Genomic DNA, 23,976 nt, shown 5'->3' on the forward strand with positions numbered 1-23,976 from the left:
AAAAAATCAACTTAGTTCCACAGAAATTTGGATTAACAGATGGCTATTTAATAAACTGATGACCCTGTAAACAGATATTTAATGGCAGAATAATTCTACAACTATTTTGCTCTGAGACTCCTCTGTTGCTGGGGAAATCAGCTGTAGTCTACCTGCAGCAATGTGCTTTATCTTTGCAGCTTCCATGGCTAGAGCTGAACACTGCCATACTCCCAAGAATTCTCAGCACTAGCCCAGTTCTTTTGGGAACAGAACAACCTGGGTTACACATTAGCAGACAATCACCTGGAATGCTGTTCCAAGAAGTGTCAGTGAATTCCCAAATGATTCCTTTGGCAAATAACCTATGGGCTGCCATCATCTTATACATCTGGCAGCTCTATTGTCCATTACATCACAGGCCCATCTATCTGGTTTGGTTTTGCTCAATATGAACACTTCTGGAGATGGTGTATTGAATATACAAGTGTAATTTAAGTACACCCATTTCTCTGCCTCTCCTTCTAACCACTGAAGCTGCATGGCTTTCTCATCCAGGGGCTGCAGGACACCACCCAGTTTGTTCCTAAAACCTCTCCAGGTCGTAAGACACAACCAAATTAAAATGCAAGGCAGTGTGATGACAGGGCTGAGATTACTGGGAGCAGAAACAACAGAACCTAAAGATAAGCAGGACATAAAAAAAAAAAATCCAAAACCCAAAACCAAACAAGTGTGAGTCAAAAAAGGGTGGGAGGAGAAGAAAGCAACAACTAAATGTTTGTGTGCTTGCCCCCTGGTGGAAAGACAGTTTGTCAGGAATTAAACACCTTCACTCTGATGTATTTTACCACAGTAATTCTGTGTGTTTATCTATTAATTTTACCACAGTAATTCTGTGTGTTTATCTATTAATTTTACCACTGTAATTCTGTGTGTTTATCTATTAATTTTACCACTGTAATTCTGTGCTTATCTATTAATTTTACCACTGTAATTGTGTGTTTATCTATTACCAGACAACAGGCTGTCATTCCTAATGGACCCCAAATTACAAACAAACAAACAAAAGCAAACAACCTGACAGATTGAGGTCACAATACAGTTATTAATCTCTTCTTCTGGGACTCTGATTTAAGAAATTAAAAGCTATCCCTGATTTCTTCTACCTTTTCTTAAAAAAGATAAAATCAGATTACCCTGGGTTGTCTCAAGAACATGTAAAATCCTAGTTTATTAAACCCATAAGCCTGACAGTCACATAAAGGTGAATTAACCACAGAAGAAAGTCAGCACTTAACAAGTGGAACACGAGCATTCAAAAACCACCCCCTGCATCTCTTCTGTTACAAACCCTTTTAAAAACAGATTTTTAAAACCCTTCAAATAATTGGAAGGGGAACATTCTCATTACTTACACAATACAAAATCTGTGGAAATTAGATGTTTAACAAGATGGGATTACACTGTTAATTACTGAACTACTTCTCTATAAAAAGAAAAAAAATATATCCAGTTTCAATTAAAGTTGTCCAAATTTTAAAATAATAGTTTTGTACGAGCTCCATGTTTTCCATTATGTCTTCATTTAATTTGATTGCTTCTTGTGCCACTTCAAAAGGAAGAGTAATTGCTGCCAAATAGGAAATATTAAAATTAAATTTGTTCTGCTTTTACTATGTCCATTGTCATCTTTTACTGATTTAACAGGAAGGCAGTAAAAAGGCTGCAGCATGTGCAGTGAAGAGGCAGTAGTGTTCAATCAGACAAGTCCCATATTGAGTATCAGATACCACAGACCAGAACTGAAATCACTGTGTCTAGACTCTCTGGCACCTGCCTTCACTTATTTACCAGTGACCAGAGGCCAACCCCCACAGCTCTCTGTTCACATGCACCCCTGTCCAACCCCCTCCCCAAGCCCAGCTCCAACATCTTTGAATGATTATGCCAGAACTGCATGCCTGAGGAATCTCTCCTGACCGGCTACTCCCCAACTCTGCTGTTTGAAGTGATGCTCTGGTTTCTGAACTTCAGCAGATAATGGTGGACAGGAGCAAAGGGTGCTGTCAAGAGAGGACGTTTACCAGCATTAAGCTGAAAAGAAGCTTAGAGATCAAAGAGGGGCCAAACAGGACAACTCTGGTGGAAAACATGTGGGTAGCTGCAGAGAACCTTGCACGCTGCTCTGTGGTGAAATATTAAATATCACCATGACATCACTGCCTAACCATGCCCTTTGATTGGCCAGGTTATTACCCATAAAGGCTTTCATAAGCATCTGGATGGCATTTGCACCTATTTAAACAAAACACTGCATTGCTGAGGTCTAAACAAGAATGAACTGTTAATACTCACTTCTAACTGTTACTGGAACAGCACCCATTAACTCCTGGAATCCACAAGGATGTTTACCTGGGACAGCACAGCCAAGCCCTTGTCAGACACTCTGTCTGCTCAAAATGACAACAGGAGATGGATTTTCCAAACGCTTCCTACAACAGCTGGAACATTCACTAGGGACTATTTCACCTCCTCAAAAGGGAACAAATCCACCCAAGGGCACACACTGCTATGAAGAATTTGGTTTTCCAGGGTAGAATCAGGTGGCCAGGAGAACTTCTAAAAGGTGGATGCTGTCTTCTCCTGATGCCGTATCCACTTCTCCATGTTTTCTGCTACCTCTGTCTTCCCAGAACCACACAGAATGTCTTTGGTTGGAAGAGACCAAGATCACCCACCCCAACCTCTGACCAGCTGGAAGCTCACCACTAACCCATGGCCCTAAGGACCACAGGCCCTTCAAATACCTCCAGGGTTGGGGACTCCACCACTGCCCTGGGCAGACTATTCCCATGTCTGACAACCCTTTCAGAGATAAAATGTCTCCTAATATCCCACCTAAACCTCCCCTGGTGTGGCTTGCATCCATCTCCTCTGGTCCTGTCACACAGCACCCAGGAGAAGAGGCTTTCTCCCTCCCTGCTCCATCCTCCTTTGAGGTGGTTGAAGAGAGGAAGAAGGTCTCATCTCAGCTTCCACTTCTCCAAATTAAAGCCCAGCTCCCTCAGCTGTTCCTCAGAGGACTTGTGCTCCAGGCCCTTAGTAACCATCCCAATTTTGAACATTATTATTAAAAATCAAGCTCTTGTTGTCCAGCTTGTCCTTTTTGAGCAGATCTGGTCTGTGAGTAATTCCACTGACCACAGCAGCATCAATAGTCACAGGTATCCCTTGAATTCTGTCATTTCAGCCCAGGTCCAATGAAGGCAGCAGACCTGTTTCCTGTCTTTGGATAGGAGCCCAGTAAGCACCAGTTTGAGCAGTCACTGCCTAACAGGACAATGACACTGACCAAAGCTCAGAGGAGGATACCAATGAAGCTTCCACAGCCCTTTACATTTGGCACTGCAGATCTGAGAGTCGTGCCAAGATTCCCTGAAAGCAGATCACAAGCCAGCCCTGAAACACAGTGTTTGAATTCTGCTTTGGCTGCCACTGATCTCACAAAGCAGGTCCCTTATATCATATCCCTGAACATAGAGCTGCTTCTTGTGGCACAAAAGGCAGCCAGCAGGATGTTTAATAAGCCCATTTTGTAACATATTCCTGTGTTTCCCACCAGTTCTCTCCCATTCTCCAAAATCCTCCTGCATTTGAAAAAACATCACCATTCCTGTCATGAGATAATGACCAGAAGCATTCTGAAAACTTTCCACAGCAACTTCCCATTCTGAATGCATTTGATGTGAAAAACATGTTTGGCAGGAAAGAAAATACCATGGTGAAATTCTGAAAAAGCTACCAGAGAGCTTTTACACTTATGCAACACAGGCTCTCTCTCAGCTCCAGCCTCATCAGGACTCAAGGGAAAACCAAAACAAAACATAAGAGAGGATTTAATACTTGTGAAAAAAACAAACAAAAACCAAAACACCCAACAAAACTCACAAGAAACACACACACTGAAAACCTAACAGATCCCCCAAACCCCTGATACTGGGTCTTTGCTTAGATCAAAGACTACAACTGGACACAAAAAACTATGCAACAAGGTGTAGAAATCAGTGAAGACTTCCAAAGTCTTCAAGTTTTCCCTCTTGTGCATGCCTGCAGTTAGGAATTGTCATGTCACAAGGTAACACTGCTTGGCTGCTTTCCAGTTCATATCCTGTAACCTTGATATTTTGATACCCAATGGGATCAGAAAAGAATGCCTTCCAAATCAGAAAAGGAAATGCTTCCCACAAGGTTCCCTAAGGACCTGCTGTACACAAGCTCTCAATTCTTTCAGGCATTCCTGATTCTTCTGCAGAAATTCAGGGCGTCACCTGTATTTTTACCAATTGATTGATGCAGCTCAAGTGTCAGAGAAAGAAGTGTCACCTATCCTTTTTCTGGAGACCATGAAAAGACAGCAAGAACAACCAGACTGCTGCTGAGGAAGCACCACGGATGCGGCAGCATCGTGGCTGTTCCCTCTCTCACCTGTGGGTGTCAGTGCGAGCTCTGCTATGAGCAAGGAAAAGACCAAAAAAAAAAAAAGCTTTACCTTCCCACCACTTCCTCATACATCCACACGTACCTGTGGGATGCAGTCTGTGTATGCAAACATTGACTTAAATCGATCATCCATGCTTATGTGATACAGGATGCACATTGCTACTTGCTTGTAGTTTTCATTTGCTAAAAGGAGACACACAAAAAAAAAACCCAACCAAATAATCTGTATTAATGCAATCCAGGTATTTCAGGTGTTGTAAACATTTACAGAGAGAAAGCAAAAAGCACAAAAATGCCAGGTAATAGAGGCAAAAATTAACACAGCAATTCAAGATTAATGAAAGGCTCTATACAAATGAATCACATATTTGTGTAAAGAGGGAAAAGACATACTACTAATTATACCCCCTCTCCCCATGCACCTCAAAACATTTCCTTAATGCCACCTGGCAAGGAATATGTTTTGTGAAAGGAACACTTCATAATGATGGGCCATCCAGAGAAATTCTCCATTACAGCTAGGAAATGAAATAACAAATGTAATGCCAACTTAACAGCAGCAACTTCTGTTGAAACAAGCTTGTCCCAAAGTGAAACGTTAAAGAATTCACCAATGCCAGAGAGAAAAGTTCAGAACTAACACAAAAAAGTGTCACAGAAGGAACCCAATGCCTTCCTAGTGTATCATACTAAGGGTTTTCTTATCCTGTGGGTGCCTGTCATATTCTCAGAGACAATAATGTATTTTCACATTAATATTTACCAAAAAGATTCTCAAGAAAAACTGAAGTCATTCACACGAGTAGGATGGGAAGTATTTAATTGAAAGTTTCTATAAAAACAACTTAAACCAATGTCCAAATGTTTAAGAACACCACAGATGTTTGATCCTGACTCACTGCTGAGATTTTGACTGAGCATCCCCACGAGCTCTCCTCTAACCCAACATCAGCAGCATCTTGGGTGTATATGGAAGAAAACACTTGCCTGAACACCAGTATTACTTAGACCAGGATGTAACAAGATCAGGAACTTGCAGTGTGTTCACAGCTCTTATACCAATGATCAGAAATACCCTACCTCCCACTCCTGTTTAAGGCAAGTTAGAACATCCCTGTTTAACACTTTGGCAAAGCACCAATATCTCAAACAGCAACCACCACACTTAGATTTTTCTTCTGCATAGATCATTGGGAACTGGAATTTCCTTTAGGCAGGAAGAACATGATGCCTTTATCCTGAGAATCTACAGTCATGCCTTTTTTCAAAATTTAATTGAAAATAAATAAATTGAACCCTTCTGGCAGTTCCATGTAACACTGAAGTATTCTTTCCCATGCCAAACCTAGAAACACAGCTGATCTTTCAGATCCTTCTGGATTCTTACCCTGTTTGGAAAAAAACAACCTGATGTGTATCACACCTTTCCATGCCCTGGAAGAAAGCTGAAGAAAGGATAATGCCCAAATTTGAAAGCTACTCTAGTTATAATTAAAATAAAACCACAGACAATACCATAGCTTCTGAAGCATGTTTTAAGCAAACAAAAGAAAGTATTTATAATCCTTCCTGCTTCTCTTGTGACTGGTTGTCTCATCCCCCTATTAACTGGTAACACTGTAAATTCAGCTATTAAAGGAACAAACAAACAAACAACTTCCCATACACACAGCTAAAGGCTTCTCCTAAGCAAATGTAACAACTGAGTAAATTATGCCTTCGAATTTCATGGGGCCAGGAACAAAGAGCTGTTCACTCTGCTCTTTACACTTATTTCCATGCCTCTATCAAGACTTTTTAAGATTAGAATGACACTTAAACCATTGCTGGATAATGCAGGAAACACAATGTGCAGTAAAAGGTGAGACAGCACAAAAGAAATGCTGGGGCCCAGCACAGCAACAGGAAAACCAAACCAGACTGAAGACCTCAGCAGGTATGAACAGTCACCAAGAATGATGCTACTTGATACCTGTTTAGTGTGTCCTTCACTTCTGTTGTTTTCTCCTTATTTCTGCAAGCTTCATCCGTGCTAAGATAAAGCATCAGCTAAGAGGCAGTCTTGGATGTGGAAGCACCAGCAGTTTCCTGGTACTTGGCAGTACTGAAAGCTTATTTTCAAATAGCCACCAGTATTGAAAGTAATTTGAAAACAGCAGCAAAGGCCTTCTGGTTTTTAAGAAAAAACAATGTGCAAAATTGTCTCTCTCCTTTTCTCAAAGCCTGTCACAAAAACCTTTTTGTTGACTGAACAACAACTTGGGTATCACTGCTGAATGACAGCACTGCTTTGGTTTCTAATCTCAAAAAAAAAAAAACCAAAAAAACCCACTGGATATTCAACAAAGTATGAAGAATATCTAAAATTCAAATCAATTTATCTGAATGAACTCTTAAATTGTTTGTTATTAATGACTGGAGCTTAGATCATTCTCCTCAAGTATGTTCCATAAGGCAGATTTCAGGTCACACAAGGCAAAACCAGCTACACTTTCAAAAAGAAGAGCTGAAACTTAATTCCTTCTTGCTGTTCAGTTAACTGATGCATTTTCCCTGAATTCCCATCATACTCTCAATGCTGGGAACAGAGAAGTTTTTAGAGCATTTAAGTCACAGGCTCGGCAAGAAAGTATTTTATAAGTGTGAGTAAACAGGAAAAAATCTGGAATTCCACTAACTTGAAGATGAAAAAAAAACCCCTACAGGACTAAAGCTATGAGAGAACAGTGTGCAGCTTGTAAGTATTTATGGTTGTATGCATTTGGAGTTTAATTTCATTTTCATTTCCCAGAAATGAACAAACTTCAGGCAGATCTCTGGAAGTTTCACAGCCCCCACTTTCCCTGTGGGTGCACTTTGATAGAGAAAAAGCATAACCTGGTTTTTAACTCAGTTCTTGTGTGAAACAGTGGCAACTCGTGGTCTAAAGAGCCAAACATTTCAGGAGAATGAAGAGGTGGTGGCTGTTTCTAAGCACACTCAGAATGATTTAATGCAGTTGCTCATCTTGTGTTCAATCAGGACACATTTAGCCCATTAGAAAGCTGACTGGAAATGCACAGAATTACTTTGTTGAAGACCAGGAAGCAAAAGGATTCAACAGCAAAAAAAGATTCTACAGCATTTTACACTACAAGTAGAATCTTGCAGGGTGGAGATGGTGTAAATTGGTAAGAAGAGACAGACTAAAAAATCCTTTTACATTGGGATTCACTCCCAAAAATAAAACCTGGCAGCTATTGACTATTCCTTGAATGTGCCAGTACCAAGCTTACTTTGAAAAAACTATTTTAGAGTCATCTGAATCCTAATGAATAAAGCTCTAGAGTCAACCATTGCTTAGAGCCTTGTCTGTCAAGATTTCAAACTCTGCCCAGTACCTGCCTGGAGAACAGCTTTCCAAAGCATCAAAGTGGTATCTTTTGCTATTTTTGACCACTACTGAAGGCCACACATGAAAAAGCAGACACTGCAAGAAAGACTTCCTTATGACTTGGTAGAGTAGGCATCAATTATTCCCCTAACTAGAAAAAGCAAGAGAAAGAAAAGAAAAAAATCCTGATCTCTGCCAAATGTGTTCATAAAAATCAGCCAAGTTTTGGTGGGGTGCCAGAAAGCTGTGGCCTACAAGTGGTGGTAGTTTTGAGCATCAAGCTTTTTATGACTGAAGGTGCAATAGCCAAATGGCCTAAAGCAGTAAGGGCAGCCCTGGAAAATAATGGCCCAGTCATTATGGATTCTTCTGGTATTTATGGCAATAAAACATGAATCATAATGAACTCATTGGATATTAAATGGGGGAGTCACAAGTACTTTGATAGGATTTCCACAAGAATTTGCCATTAATTAACCAAATAATTATTTGAAAGTGTTAGTGAATTATCCTTAGTTCTTACACAGCCATTCCAGAGAAATTGGTCATTCCCAGCTGAGTGCAGTTAATGCCTTAACAAACCAGTCATTAACTGCACTTACTGATTTTGTGGGAATTACTGGGTTATAAAATACACTCAACAGTTTATAGAAACAATACTTAGATTTTTTTTCTTTTTTTTTTTTTTTTTTTTTTTGCAGCTGTACTTCAGCTGTAGCAGCTGGGATGGAAAAATATCAGGTCCCTTGGGCTGTTTTCACAACTAGTTTTCTGCAAATTAGAGAGGGAAATAAATACATGATGGGTTCTGAGTTCAAAATGGCTTCAGATTTTTAGCCTTTGAACATTAATAAGAAGCCATGTGCAGTTCTGTGGCCCAATGCCTGAATCCCATGGCTAGTTCTTAGGAAGGTTAAAGATCCAAATGGTACTAGTTCCAGAAGATTAAAAATAAAACAGATTACTATGAGATCAGGTCCTTTGGTTGAGTTTGGGAGCTTACAATAAAAAAAAATCCCCCACTAGCTCTATGATAACAAGAGAATCTCTAAAAGTGTAAAACTGAACTGCCAGCCTGAGCAGAACTCACCTTTCAAATGCTGAAGTAAAAATGAAAACATAGATGAATCGTGGATTAAATTATTCAGATAAAACACTCAGTAATTCAAGCAGCCCTCATTTCTAATGGAATCATCAATGCCTCCACACTGGATATAAACTGCACACTATCCCACTCATCTGCAAAACATTACCCACACTAAATCAAAACCAGGACACAAAGGTAAAGCCTTTATTAAGATTGTAGTGACTTTTCATAGCAGATTCAAACTGATATTCTCAAACCAAATCTGCTGTAGAACCAGGCAAATAAGAAATCCTGATGAATAAGAATGTCACAAATTGAGTAGAGATCTAATCTTACACTGCAGTCAGAAAACACTGAAATCAAGAATTTATTCACATCATTAGTGGTCTCAGGAAAAAATAAAAGTGATAAAAAGGCATCTTTGCTTTCCTCTAATCCCATATTAATCCTTGCAACCACCTCTGAAACAGCTGGACTAAAGTAATCCATGTGTGGTTTATACACATTTCTTGAATGTGTATAAATTTGTTCTTCTAATTGTGAAAACATTAACAGTTTTGTTATGTAAAAAGTTCATTCACTGATGATCTGCAAGTTTCTCAGAGATCTGATAGCTTTCCCAAGAAGAAGAAAACCACATTTGAGGCCCCAGCCTCACAAAACCAGTTCTGCTTTATGCAGTGGGACTACTAAAATATGTAAAATTATAATCCATCCTGCAAAGCATCTGTATGGCAGAGACCAAAGGCACAGAAATGTACAGATACACCAGCACTGTACTCACTGTAGGGCAATAAACTTTTATATTACCATGTCTTCCCCCTTCTGCTCAAAAGGTCTGAATGTAATACCATCAACAGACAAAGGACTTCTCACCTTAGCAACTGCAGCCACAGGGAACCTGCAGTTTGTCCCCTGCACTGGAGCAGATCAGCTGAGAAGCTCTTCAGACAAACAGGAGTAACTACTGAGTCAAGATGTTTCCCCATTTCCAAAAGGAAAAACAGATGACAACCTTATGGCTGAACTTGTAAAAGCCTCAGGATCTATGCCACTACATCACGTGCAGAATTGTTCCATACAATCCTCTGAGACAATTATCTGCCTGCAGGCTTCACAGGGGCTCTGGAAAAGATGCTCCTCTCTCTCTCTTCTACCTTGGCTCTCATATAGGTTGTCTGAAGCTTTTAGAGTAGAGGAGGAAGACCAGCAGAAGTGCCCCAACCCTCTTTTATGGAGATTTTCCAAGAAACCACAACTGGCTGTTTCTCTTCTGTCACACTTTAGGCATCCAAGTTATGCCCTGTAAAGCTTTCAGATGTCAACAGTTCAAGTAGAAGACTAGGGTTTACTTTTTACTGGTAAGAATTAATTCACTGTCACAATATACAAAGAGGCAATTAAAAGAACTGGATTAATTAGGCAGTCACATATTGTAAACTCCACAGTAGACATACTGGCTGAGGGGATCCCTCCCATTCATGAGCTGAGTGAATTCCCAACAACCCAGCTCCCACACCTGTACATTGCTGCCATCTCTCCACTGCTGTCCTTGCTGCATTTCTCTTTCCACTCAACACCCTGAAGTCAGTGTCCTGGGTTGCACCTCAGTTATCTTCTTCATTAAAAGTAACAACACAGCTGAATATGTGTGTGTGCCTTTGTGAGCACACAGAGCACTCAGAACAATCAAAAGCTGGGCTCAATTAGCAAGGTTCCACCTGCAGCAGCTATCAAATGGAGAAACACTTTGTTTCCAGCTCTTGGCAGTGTTAAAGGAGTCAGAAAAATCTTAAGAGACTTCAAAACTTTCAAGATTCTAGGAAATAAGATATCATGAATTTCCTTTGTTCTTTCCTGATAATTCACTGCAATTTGCCAGCTGCATGAAGCAGGGATATGGTGAAGGCTTCTACCTTAAACAAGTTAGTTTGGATTCTATTTCTGCTTCAAATGCACTGTTAATGATGCTTATGTCTCGATTCTTTGAGTTCTGTATTTCCAACATCAGAAATCAATTTTTCTTTCATAATCCTAAAGCCTGCTCTCTAATCCACAGCTAAGGTACCTAAATAAGCACTGGGTTCTAAGTCACACTGTGCACTCCACACTAAGTCAGCTGGACATGCTGAGCTTATTTGCACATCTCATAAGGATTTAGAAATTGAATGCTGAGACATTTTTGTTTTGTTTTGTTTTGCATTTCTTTTGGTGGGTTTTTTTTCCTGTTCGTTGCTACAATGGGTTATTTTTGTTTCAAGCTTTGACCATGCTCACCACAAATGATAAAAAACCCTACCATTAAAATAAATCCCTTAATAATTACTGCTTTCCAACACACTGGTTCCTCTAGCTGAACTGTTACTTAATGTGCTTCAGCCAGCCTCTACTATAAAGGAATGGAGACACCCCAGGCAATATTCACACAACAAGTATTGGAACCAGCTGCTGCAGAGCCACCTTAGGAAAAAAAGGTTTCTCAATTTAATTGGGAAAACAGGAGGAAGCATAAATTTTACTGCCATTAATAACTTCAAGCAATCCCGATATGACTTTACCTCACCCCGATGGCTGGACATGTGCTTTCTGTTAGGGTCTTTGCCACATCTGACCCCTATTGTTTGCTCACTTGATCAGGTAAGAAAATGTATGTTTCTTTATAGGATAAACGAGGCCTATTAAAGCCAGAAAAAACACTGCAGTAGCCTATAAGAAGCTCCCCTTTTCAACAGATGTGTGAAGCTCCATAATAAGTTCATTACAAAAAGGCCAAGTGAACTCATAAAGAGAACACATCTATTTCAAGCCTTCTTAAAAGAAACCTTCATAAAAGGAATAGAACATGAAAAACCCACAGCACTCCCTTAATTAGAGAGCAAAGTACTTCTAGGGTTTTTAAACAGCAGTCAACATATAATCCAGCCTGGCTGCACACCATATCATGACCTGATTGTTAAGAAACCCAACATACAACTGTCTGGCAATTCTTTGATTCCTCATTAAACCTGCCTTGTACAGAATGGGAAAATATCAGAGGAGTTTCAGCAGTTTCCAGAAAATATTTTAGATGATAAAACTCTCAGACATTCTATCAGGGAACCCAGTGAGGCCAGACTCCTTAGTGAGGACTAAACCAGACTGTGAAAATCACCCCCTGCCCTGGCTATCTCCAGATTATAAATAAAGAACTCACATAATAGAAAAGTTTGATCTACTTTGACATTTGCAAACTGCTGCACAAGTGTGCAGAAAATGAGGTGACTACTACTTCTCTGTGTGCTGATACTGACTCTTGAAACACCAAGAAATTAAGGACATTAGGCCAGGATTGCTCACATTAATAAGGCCCATAGGCTCCATGTATAGTGGGACTGGCAAAACTCTACTACTGCTTCCTGGGACTGATGACACTGTACTTCAGAGTGTTGTATGACAAAAAAATTCATTTACTTGAGTGAATACAAATCCACAGTGTTTCATTCACTGTAATCTATACTGGAAAACATAAACCAAGATATTCACCATCACCTAAAATCTTTCTGAGCCTGAACAACCTGGCAGTGTGTAACACACACAGCCACGTGCACAACCCTTCTGCACTTCATCTCCCTTTGTTCCAGCTCTGCAACTGGTACTGTTCTGTGACCTGCACATTTTCCAGCTCACCAGTATTAGTGTTCAATCAGAGCTTGATTTCTAAAAGCAGCTTGTAGTTCTGAGCAACCAGAGAGATACTTTGGTCTGACTTCCAAGCATACTGGGTTTTCATTCTTTAAACACAGCTTTACAGTGAAAAGAGAATGGAATTTCAAGACAACATTGATCCAGGACACCTAAGAACTATCCACCAGCTCAAAAAGGAAGAAAACACATCAAAAAAGTTTGCTCCTTGCTTGCAGCCAGACCCATTCCTTTTATCCTTTAAGCAGCAATACAGCCCCCATGGTAACACCCTCTGCACCAGTCCCTATCACTCACAGCTCATGAGGGGAATAAGGAACTCAAAGGAAGAGACAGAAACACCAGTCCTGGCTGCCACACCTGCATACTGCCAGCAGCTCCTGCAAGCAGAGTCAGCAGCCTGCCATGACACACACAGCAGCTCTCAGCTGGTTCTGCTGTACAAACTGCCTGCTGTTCTTGCAAAGAATGGAGAACTATTTGTCTCTCTTCACAAAGGCTAAGAAGCCACTCAGACACAGCACAAAATAGCATCCTTATTAGAAGAATGTGAGCCACAAGCTGTGCGTGTATTTAAGAGAGATGTACTAAAAAAAATTTGGTATTTGGTTTGGCCCATTAACTGAAAAACAAAGTGGATTTGGTCCAAACAAGAAGCGAGGGTTTTTTTTTTATTCTTCCTTGCAGACAATGTTTTCTTCTGTTTGCTGCCAGTGTATTTACTTTAGAAACAAATCACACATGCAGGGGTAGAATTATGAGAAAAGGATAACATCTCCCTTCTGTCCAACACCAGAATAGCATTCCCAGGAATAAATGAAGGACATGAGTCTGTTCTCTTGAAGTTAAGCTCAGTGTTTCCCCCTTTCAGTGAGAATACATCCCACAGGTGAATACACTGCCACCAAACTCTACTGGATTAGGAGCAAGTCACTCCTTTACCCCAGTTCACTCAAATTATTCCATTCAAAGCAAAATAATAGCACTGTAAGAGTGAAGCAAACCTTCCCAGAACAGCCTCTAGCCTAATGCTTTGGTCTCTCCTTTGAAGCTGATGATTAGAGGGCACTGAACCTTTGTTTTCCATGTCAGGCAAATGTCTGGCTTAAACCACTTTGTGAATTCTCAGGAATTCTCACCTTAATCCACTGAAGCCACACTGCACCTAAAGCATTCACACAGAGAATGCATAAAAAGGAAAGACCACTCTGAAAATCTGATTTCTAAGTATTAAAGCTAACCCACCAGTATAAAATATGTTCTTTGCAAAGCTCTCAACAATGAGAAGGTTTGCTTAAAGTACTGAAGTCACACAAATGAAGACAATCCTTTTTCTGACCTCTTCAAGCAGCTCGTGTATGGGAAAACCTGAACAGAGAGGGGTACATCTCATAGGCCCCCCCAGCTCTGCTTCAGCTTCTGATGTCAAGTCTGAAGCCAAATTTCCTCCAGGTACACCCAGTTCTTTGAGACTGAGCACAACAAAGATCAGCTGCAGCTGATCAATTTGGGTGCCTGGAGCACTCAAGACAAGCTTTGTCACACACAATACTTTGAGACTTGTGAAGAGAAGCCAGGAAAGCAAGCGAGTGGTGCTGACTGACAGAGCTACGTGGGGAAGCAGGCACTGGCACTGTTAAAAAGGAAATGCTAATTAAAATAAAAACCAAGCCAAAGCAGAACATCCCATGTCCATGCTTTTAACACCAGCCTCAACACCCTGGAGTGAGAGGGAAAGATGGTTCTTCTGCTGGATGCCAGACTTGGTCCAGCTGATACCTCATCTGAAGCTGGTCCATCCACTCCACTTCAAGCATCCACTTGCACTCAGAACCTTCCTGCTCCTAAATCCTTGAGTGTCCTCTGGGAATGTGGCCCATCTTCCACAACTGCAGACTGTTGTCAGTGCTCAGTCCCAAACCACTGCCTGACTAATCCTCTCCTTGAATTCTCTGCACTCTCGGCTCATCTCTTAAACACCTACTGCACTTAATTTATGCTCCTCTCAACCCCAGTGCTAGAGGCTCAAAGGCACAGCACACACAAATGTTCCATTTCAGTAGGCTGAGTCAACAAACTTGACCTCCTGGCATTAGGAGCTGTATGGGAACTTGTCAACAGCTGCTGAGGTGTGTTAGCACTTGAAGGTGACCTGCAAATGTGAGCCGAAGGGTACTGAGTTGAATAATATGTGTTTAATACCCACACAGCCTGCATAAAGGGGCATCTGGCACATGACTATTTTACTAGTCAGGCTGCAGGCTTTTCTGAGAAAGGATACACATTCTGAGAAAGGACACACAGAGTGATGTGTTTGAGAACTATCTGAATCGCCGCACTGAAGAGTCTGGTGAATCACTGAGCTGGCTCAAGAAACAAGTAACAGGCAATGGTTTTACCTACACTGCAAAATAAACACCAAGCCATTCAGCATGAAGGAACCAGGGCAAACAGGATATGCTTCTATGCAGAAAAAGGAAAAAAAAAAGCCCTAGGCTTAGACCACAGCACTAGCTGTTGTACAAAGAGCCAAGAGTTCTGGCTCCAAAAAGCTTACAAACCAAGCTGAACCAGACTACCTAGCCACATCCTCTCTCAAACAAAAGAAAATATATATCCTGACCAGCTCCCTCTTCTCAGTTTGCTTTACTGCCAAGTAACATTGTCTTGAGGAAAAAAAAAATATGAAGGAGATTCCAAATGCCATTTTTCTTCTTCCTAGCTCAGCCCAGAGAAAGATACCAAGCACAAATGTTTTTGTGGGGCAGAAAGCATGAAAAGATCTGAGGCATTTCAAGATCCATCAAGTAGCTGTTGTATTAATCACCATCAGGATCAAGGCTGCCAAAGCAGTCTAAGTTTTCACAATATTAACTTGTACACTGAACAGCAATAAAGCCATCCTAAGGCTGAAGTTAAATCTGAGAAGACAAAACAGTCCTAAGAGAATACACAAAGCAAGGGGGAAAAGCTGACAGACCCACAGTTGCATTCCACTTGTTCCAGTCACATCTGGACACACCAGCTGCTCTGGAGTTACTACATCCAAATCCAATGTATCTCAGAAAGCTCTAACCATGCCTTGCATCACTGCTTCCCATATTTAGGGGCTCCATACTAGAAGACCCTCAACTCCCACTTAAAAATGAGCACTCAGCAATTCTTATGTCCAAACCCAGTCAGGACATCTGCCAGAGCAGCCTGGAGATAGTATCAGCCAAAGAACACACAGAGCAGTAAGATCTCTCCCCTGAGAACTCCAGAGTACAATGATCACACTGGACAATCCCCTACTTTTTCCAGGCTCCTTATTGTCTCCATGATTTTCCACTGCAGACAGCAGAAAGTCTGCCTTGTATCTGAAGCACTTCTATCACCTCAACACAATTCACAGACTGTGTCAAGTTGAAAGTCTAAAAAAAAATCAGTATTGCCAAGAGATGAAGTTGACAAAGATGAGAAATCTGATCTCTCTATCTGGACCGTGAAGAGAACAAGCAGGAGCAGGTGAATTGAGTTTAATTTAAAAAAAATTCTAAAAAGGTAGTTAGTATCTCCACCAGCTAAGCTCTGTGTAAATGCCAGATTGTTCCTAAGTGACCCATGTGTCATTTCACATGCTTTTCAGGTAGCTACCAGTTATTTTTAAAGACCAGAAGACTCATTAAACAGTTAACTGAACCTAGAAATAAATCTACTGGGAACCACATTATTTTAAACTTCCATTTAAACCTCCATTTGAAAAGATGAATCAAATGATAACGAGTTCAGAGTAGAGAGGAAGTTTTCTGGCAAAGAGAAAAGTAAGACAACAACTTGTAGGAACACTGTATCATGGTGCAAACAGGTTCACTATCCCTGCTGAAGTGTCTATGTTAGGACATAAAAAACAACATACCTAGAAGTGCAGTGAGTTTGGGCAGCAGACCAACTTGTACCATTTTATTTCTCAGGCCTGTGTCAAAGGAGAGATTTAGTAAGAGTCGGAGAGTGATGTTCAGCAGGTCTTCATGTTCACAGGGCACCATTTTCACGAGTTTGTCAACAATATCCACTTCAACCTGTATATAAGGAAAAAGAAAAACCCATAATCAACCCAAACTCAGCTTTGTCTTTAATGCAAAAGCCCTCTCAGTGTTATGCATTCACATGCACACATTTGCACAGACACATCCAATTTGTACCCATGATGGTGCCTGTCAGAGCATTTATCTGAAGTGGGTTTGCTTATGTCTTTGTGGCTGAAGTCTTCAAGGCTGGGTAACTGGGTAATGTTGATGAAAAATGTTTTTGAACTGCACAGCTCAGATTTCTTAGAAATATTCCTCACAGTTGGAACTACAAGAACGTGGTCAAGACATCAGCTGCAAGATGAGGGGGACGGAAAAGCCATTTCAACTTAAACACAAGTAACCCTGGAGCAAGTGACATCAGAGGCAGAGATACCCAACCAAGAAAGACAGAAAACTGGCATCCAAAAACAATTTGAGACCTTTCATTGTGAATTTCAAATGAACCCCAAGACAGAACTGTGCATGTGCTCTCAGAAGAGACATGCCATCCTGATTTTTTAATTTAATAAAAGCCTGAAAGTCATCTTGAAACATGTATCACTTTCAAATTAAAAAGTGGAACCCAGGAACTGAGAAGGGGTATCAGTTCATGAGATCACGTTCACTCCACCAGTCAGCAAAGACATCTGAGCACTGGCAAGACTGGCAGGACTTCAGAAAGTTTTCATGATCTTTTAAACAACATTTCTCTGTTTTTATTTGATATAATCCTTTCAATGCATTCATGTTTTATTTTCCAGAATCTTCTTTGGGCAGGAGGAGGCATTTAGAATTACTCTGCATTCTTCAATCTTTTGCATGTATGTAACTAGTGCTCCAGTTATAAATACACACAGAATAAACACTAAGAAACCACAGCTCTCCCCACACAGCCTGGTGCAACAATCAAGCAACTGACTGCATACCTTTGATCAAAAACAGATAACAACAACTCCTATTTCACTGCTTTGAATTTAATATGGCACTTGAATACCAAAGGAAAGCATGTGCAGTAAATAAACATAGGTTATTCAGTTTTTCTTAGAATCAGGCATTGCACAACTAATCCTGGATTATTTTTTCTTCTACATTTTTGTGTTATTACCTGATGTAAATATTAGAACACCTTCTCCTTCATTGGGAGCCTTCCTTAATAATGCAGTGGAGAAAATAAACTACCATCTTCATGATCAGTAAGAAATGCCCAGACAGACAGCTGGCCTGAAGCACACAAACCTTTCCACATCTTTTCAAAACAATCAAAACACTCTGCAATAAAATGCATTCAATCATTTGGCTTCATTTGTCTTTCCACCAAATCACAAGGAATGCAGAAACTGTGCCTGTAAGTCAGTGGACTGGAAAGTCAACCTTTCTTTTCCTGATGAAGTCCTTCAGGGCACTACACATGTATAAACTAAAACAATGACCAATCACCTGATAAACTGTCCACATTCCCCCAAATAACACCTGCTTGCTGTCTGACTTTTGTTAAGAAATAGGATAGCCACATATAAATAAGGGAGATACCTCCTGTCTGCAGTGCTCAGGACATATGCACAGGAGTGACAGTTCCAGTAACAAAGATGCAATTCATTTCCCTTGCATTTACACAGAGCTTTTCATCTCACAATCTAAGTGTAACATTAATCTCAGGTTACCCCTTGGACAAGGAAAGTGGATCATTTTCATTCAACAAACTGTCACAGAGGCACAGAAGTGAAGGTATATATTGACTAAAAGCCATTGGGAATCAGTAAAGGGGATTCTTGGCTAGAGCTTAAAGTCACAGAAAAAAATATTGCTACAATTTCAGAAGTTTGCCAGCTCACCTAGAAAAAGTTTCAGACTAGAACACTGCCACCAGTTCCTTGGAAGCATGAAGGAACACTTGTGAGGTGCCTTTGAAGACTAAACTGACCCAGGAAGTAAGTAAACTTGTCAGCAAACTACAAAAGGATTACTACCTCTCTTTCCAAGAGAACACATGGCAGAGACAACAACATGCTGTCAAAAGAGTCTAGATTGCAGGAGAGTCACAGGCATCTCCAGAAGTGGAGGTATGACAAGACTCTGGGGTGCTGATATAAAAATTTGGAATTTATTATATTTTGAGGTAGCTTCACTCTTTGGGATGTCAGTTCTCCAAAGGTTTTTCAATACATTATGGCTGGATGTTGTACTTCTTTTGTTACTAGTAAAATGAGTAAAAAAATAGAGAATAATCACTGATACAGGTATTTAAGGAGAGGACAAAGATGTTGTGGTTGGAGGGAAGAGGGAGACAAGTTTTCAGAGTCCATCCCTTTCCAATACTGCAGTAGACTGCTAAGATCCTTGCTTACCATATCATTTTTGTTCTCCATAAAAATGCTGAGCTTCTTCAAGAAAGACACAACCAGGATGAGCAGCTCAAAATTGTCCCGGTCCAGTGCTTTCACCAACATGTGGACAATGTTCTTGTTCCTCATCTTCAGCTCAGTCCGAGTATCCTCAGCAAGATTCAGGAGCAGGTAAAGTGCAACTACAAGTTCAACACAAATCACACCAACACACCCAAGTCAACACAAGTCTCTCTATATACATTAGGTGCTTAAAATCAGACTTCCAGAAGCATTCTCCTCTTGTCCCAGTGCAAAATTCTGATCGTTAGGAGCTTTATTTTTTTTCAGTTCTGATTAATAAACCTTTCCTGGGAAAGCTTTGCCAGTTAAGTCATTTCAGTATAACATGAGGTGAATTTTAGTCCAAAAAAGTCAGAGTCAATTCGAGTCAGATAGAGGCCAAGAGAGACTCAGTTAAAATAAAACAAATCAAACATACAAAACCAAAATACCCAACTCCTGCCAAACCAACAGCATGAGTAAAGAGAAGTTAAGCAGATCATTTTCACTGTTTTTCCTGTAAGACTGACAGATCACTTTAAAAACTATTAGCCTACTGTTTAACAATCTGATTAAGTACTCATCTTCTTTGTATTCTCTGGCAATGCTTTTCTGTATTAATCCACACATTCAGTATGTTAAAGACATCCTGATTATAAGAAGCATCTATAGAGCCCTCTACCTACACCAACAAGGAAATAATCTGCTGTTTGGATTTGGTACCTCTGAGTAGCTGTTCCTGCTTGACAACCAGCCCTTGATACTTCTTGTAAGTTTTCTCATAGTCCTTCTTCAGTGTCTGATTTTCAGGATCTTCATCAAGTAAATTGCACAAGTCAAGGAGGTGAAATAAAAGTTTATATACTTTAGGTGACCATTGTCCTCAAAGGTGTTAACCAAGAGTAAAAAGCTAGAGATGTATGGAACAGCCAGTGGAAATACAGGACACTAAATCAGTAACACTTGCTATACCTGTAGTCTACAGCATGACTTTTTTCTCCTTTTAGTCCTAATAATCAGCAAAAAACATTCCTAAGACATACTGCTGAAAAATAAATATATTTTTCCATATACTTTGGTAACTTTAGCTTAATCTTCAGCAGCCCAAATTTGCATTTTCCACCTTTGCAATTATATTTTGCATATTCTAATAAGTTTTACTGCTTTCACAGAAGTTACTGTATGCTCATCTTGTATAACTCAACAACAGCTGTCAAGATAAGTCAGAAGTCATCAAGCTGCCCCAGAACATCTGAAGGATATCAGCTTTCTTCTTCTTAGCAAGTTCTTCCTGCCAGAGCTCATGTCTCTTCAATTCATGGTCTATGATATTCATACACAGAGCTCCAATTTTGTAGTGAGTGATTATTCCATGAAACTGAGAAAAACTACATTGAAGAAAAAACACCTGTGAGGAAAAAAATAAATGCAAACAACCCCAAATCTGTTTTGACATCTATGGTAGCAATGCCCCAACAATGCACTACAGGAAGCATGAAAAAAGGTATTTACTCTGTGCCCCATCATAACATTTCCTTATTGGAAAACTACTTCCCAACAACAAAAAAGAATCCCTGAAAACATGAATATTTTTTCCAAACTTGTAGGAGAACAAGCAACAGTGTGCAGTTACAAGTCAAAGTAAGTTCCAGTTTTCATACATAAAGGAAAATCTTCTCCCATCAGCCCCACTATTCCTATTCCCCGTTCTTCAGACAACCCTCTAAAAGCAGAGGTCTAAAATCAAGCTGCAATGTGAATTCCATTCAAATTATTTCTGTGCAGGCTATGCTGAAACACAGACATAGCTAAGTAAGAGCAGGCAGTGACTTCAGTTTAAAACAGTTTCTTCCCTGCAGTAATGCTGAGGGAAACAGAAGGTGTCAGCTCAGCCCATAACCCACAGGCCAGAATCCTCACCAGTTTACTCCCAGCTCTACACCACTGCCTCACTAGGGTGGGGATCTACTTTTCACACCTCAAATTTGTCACTGTAATCAGAGTGTTTCTGTTTCAGGTATTATTTTTCCAGATTCAGGGAGATTTTGTAGTACAGTGAGAAAAAAAAAAAAAAAAAGGCATTGAGTTCCTTGTCCCTATACCCTGGGACTCTGTGCTCACCTTGAAAAGCAGAAGAAAATATAAATTATATTGGTAGCAAGCTCCACACTTTGTTTCCAGTCTTCCCTCAGCACTCTAGCCAATGCACCCAGGGCAGTTTCTGAAGTGAAACAAGATTTAGATGAACATCAGTATTTCACTTCCCTCCTTTTGTTTTGTGAGACTCAGATTCTGAATACCCTTTACTCTACATCTATCAGCTTCCTGAGAGATTTTCAGAGGTATCTCACTTGAAAATGTAACACTGCTCACAAGTTCTGTTTCCAGACAGTACCAAAATACCCTGGTTGGTCATCCAGTCACATAAGAGGAGGTGACATGCAAGGAAACTACAACCAGACACTGACATCTTGGAGATTTCCACCAACCTCAAGATTTTGTGGCCTCTGCCAGCTGTATGTTCCATAGTACACTGTGGCCCCTACCTCTGACTGTAGTGTGTTCACTTCCAAATCCCCTTTAAATTGTACTTTGACAACGGAAGCCTATTGAGATTTCTGCATTAAGCTCATCTAAAACCAGCCTAAGCAGCACTCATTTGTAGAGACTGTAGAGTTCATTATATTTCTCAGTACAAATTAGAGAAAATGCCAAACTGAAGGTGAGCTACTTTTCCCTTAAGAAGAAAGCACCACAAATAAACAGCACAACATTAAAAGAAGTTCCCACTGGGTTTTAAAATTACCATTGATAAGAAGTTCTTCCAAATTATCAGGATTCCTAGCCAGCTGCAGGATAAGGGCAGAGCCACGCACCTTGTCAGGAATGTCCTCATACAATAACTCAATGTATTCATCCATGTCATTGATATTGGCAACTTCATCAATCTAAAAGCAGTCAGAAGTGAGGTTTTCACAGAGAAAAAGAGATGCCATGGCAAGACAATCAATCACAACGTTATTCAATGGCAAGACAAAAGAGTGCATAGCTTTGAGTTAAGATATTAAGAAAAAAATAAAATACCAGGGAAAAAAAAACAACAACACATCCAGAATCACTGCCAATGAACACCAGGAAATCTGAGATTTAATTACACAAAACAAAGGATGCTCAGACATGACTCCCTGCATCCTGTCCGATGTTCCAGACCTCACTTGCTGTCCCGCTGGGTGCTACAGTTGGAGGGGGAAGTATGTGAGTCAAGTATTTTACCCTTTATGGAGATGATTTTTATTCCATTGTGCAGCATTTCCAAACCAAGTTCTTTGTTTAAAAAACAAGAAGCAAAAGAAGCCCAGCATTCAGCATTTCCTCCCCCCCCTTCCCTTATATAACTGCTTCCTCAGTAAGGGGTTTGTATCTCTCCTCTAACACCAATACTTACCTCCATTCCTTCAAATGGGGGTGGATCTTTGGGCTTGCTAGATTTCTCTTTCTTTTCTATGAACAAAAAGACATGGCTGCTGTTAAGCTGTGCATACTCACAGACAAAACCCATATCCAATAATCTGATAGTAAACATTCTGGTAAAAACAAAGCCAAAGTCCTCTTGTGTCTCACTGAACTGTCAAAACTAACACAGCTAGAGGTGATGACAAACACCCTTCTAGGGAGATCCTCATACAATCTTTCCACGTGCAGAGGTAATATGAAGAGTTTGCACCAAATATTGGAATCTGTATCACTCAAATCCTGTTCCAGCACAAGGCTGTAAGCAATAAGAAGCTGATCAGTGTAAAAAGCCCTACCCCAGCTTTCTTACAGGCCCCCTTCAGTGGGGTGGAATGCACCCCAGTCCCAAGCTAGTTTGTTCTTCTATTATTTACCTTTTCCTGCTGAGGCATCTCTGCGGTTCTGCAGGTAGTACAGCAGCTGTTCTACTTCTGCAAGTTTGGAGGGGTGAATGAGCTTGCATTCCTCAACCACCTTCCGAGCCAGGGAAGCAATGTCTGTGTTTGCATTAAGACTCTTCAGCCGAATGCTGCAACACAGATAGGGCCATTGTCAGCTTTGACATTTCTGTACCTTCAGTCCTTTGATTTCTGTTTACACAGCTGTGTATTTCTTGAAGCAAAAATGATCTCTATACCCAAATGCCTGTGTCTGAGGTGATGTCAAAGCAGTGACTTTCTAGAACTTCAAATGGGATGTAACTGCCAAATATATTTGACAGAGAATAACTGTCTGTCAGCTGACAAGCAGCCTACGGACAGATCCCTTAGGCACAGCAGTCAGTAATTCAGTTGCAACACACCTAAAAAAGTGAGCAGGATGGCAAAGAAGTAGCACATGCACAAAAAATCCAACATGAGAAATAGCTATGGGGAGAAACTACTCTGATTTGCAGTGCCTGCAGATGCAGTGTCAGAAGTCCCCCCACAGCTCTGGCAGAACTCCAGCCACGTCCACAAGCAACAAGAAAGCTTTGTGGGCATTAACAGGATGAGACAAAAAGGAATTCCACCATGTTGCAGATGCAAATTATGCTGTTCCATCTGAAAACAAATTAATGCTTCTGCTATCTTCAAAAATTTGAGAAAATTCTTTTTCTTCCTCCATCATTTTTCTTACATGTACTCACACAGGTAGTCCCTTCAACTAAAGGGATTCAGTATAGAAATTAAACAAACCCAGGAAAGATCCAAACTTTCAGCTTGGAGACTAAAGTTAACTGAAATTCTCTGAAGTTTTCCAATGGGGAATGTCTTATTGCTCTTATATAAAAACACCAGGCAGAACTAAAATGCAGATACTGTTGTGAAATCACTACTGGGGTGACAAGTGGAAAACAACAGAACTAACAGAGAGAGCACAAAGCTGTCAGAAGGCTCAGCAGTGATACCTGCTCCAACAGTA

The 23,976-nt window shown here is 40.4% G+C and overlaps 1 protein-coding gene across 2 annotated transcripts in view; it reads right to left on the bottom strand.

The window, feature by feature from the left end:
• KIFAP3 (kinesin associated protein 3) overlaps positions 1-23,976 on the bottom strand; it is a 63,116-nt gene that overhangs the window by 35,560 nt on the left and 3,580 nt on the right. For both annotated transcript variants that reach the window (XM_030455567.1, XM_030455568.1), the window contains 9 exons: positions 22,947-23,101; positions 22,505-22,560; positions 21,866-22,007; positions 21,181-21,280; positions 20,323-20,447; positions 19,783-19,881; positions 19,021-19,199; positions 16,522-16,684; positions 4,565-4,665 (listed from right to left, as the gene is read on the bottom strand). In XM_030455567.1, coding sequence (XP_030311427.1) covers positions 4,565-4,665; positions 16,522-16,684; positions 19,021-19,199; positions 19,783-19,881; positions 20,323-20,447; positions 21,181-21,280; positions 21,866-22,007; positions 22,505-22,560; positions 22,947-23,101 — 1,120 coding nt within the window. The remainder of the gene's footprint in view (positions 1-4,564; positions 4,666-16,521; positions 16,685-19,020; positions 19,200-19,782; positions 19,882-20,322; positions 20,448-21,180; positions 21,281-21,865; positions 22,008-22,504; positions 22,561-22,946; positions 23,102-23,976) is intronic.

This window comes from Calypte anna, chromosome 8 (assembly GCF_003957555.1).
Source record: "Calypte anna isolate BGI_N300 chromosome 8, bCalAnn1_v1.p, whole genome shotgun sequence".
In the NCBI taxonomy this organism is placed as follows: domain Eukaryota; kingdom Metazoa; phylum Chordata; class Aves; order Apodiformes; family Trochilidae; genus Calypte; species Calypte anna.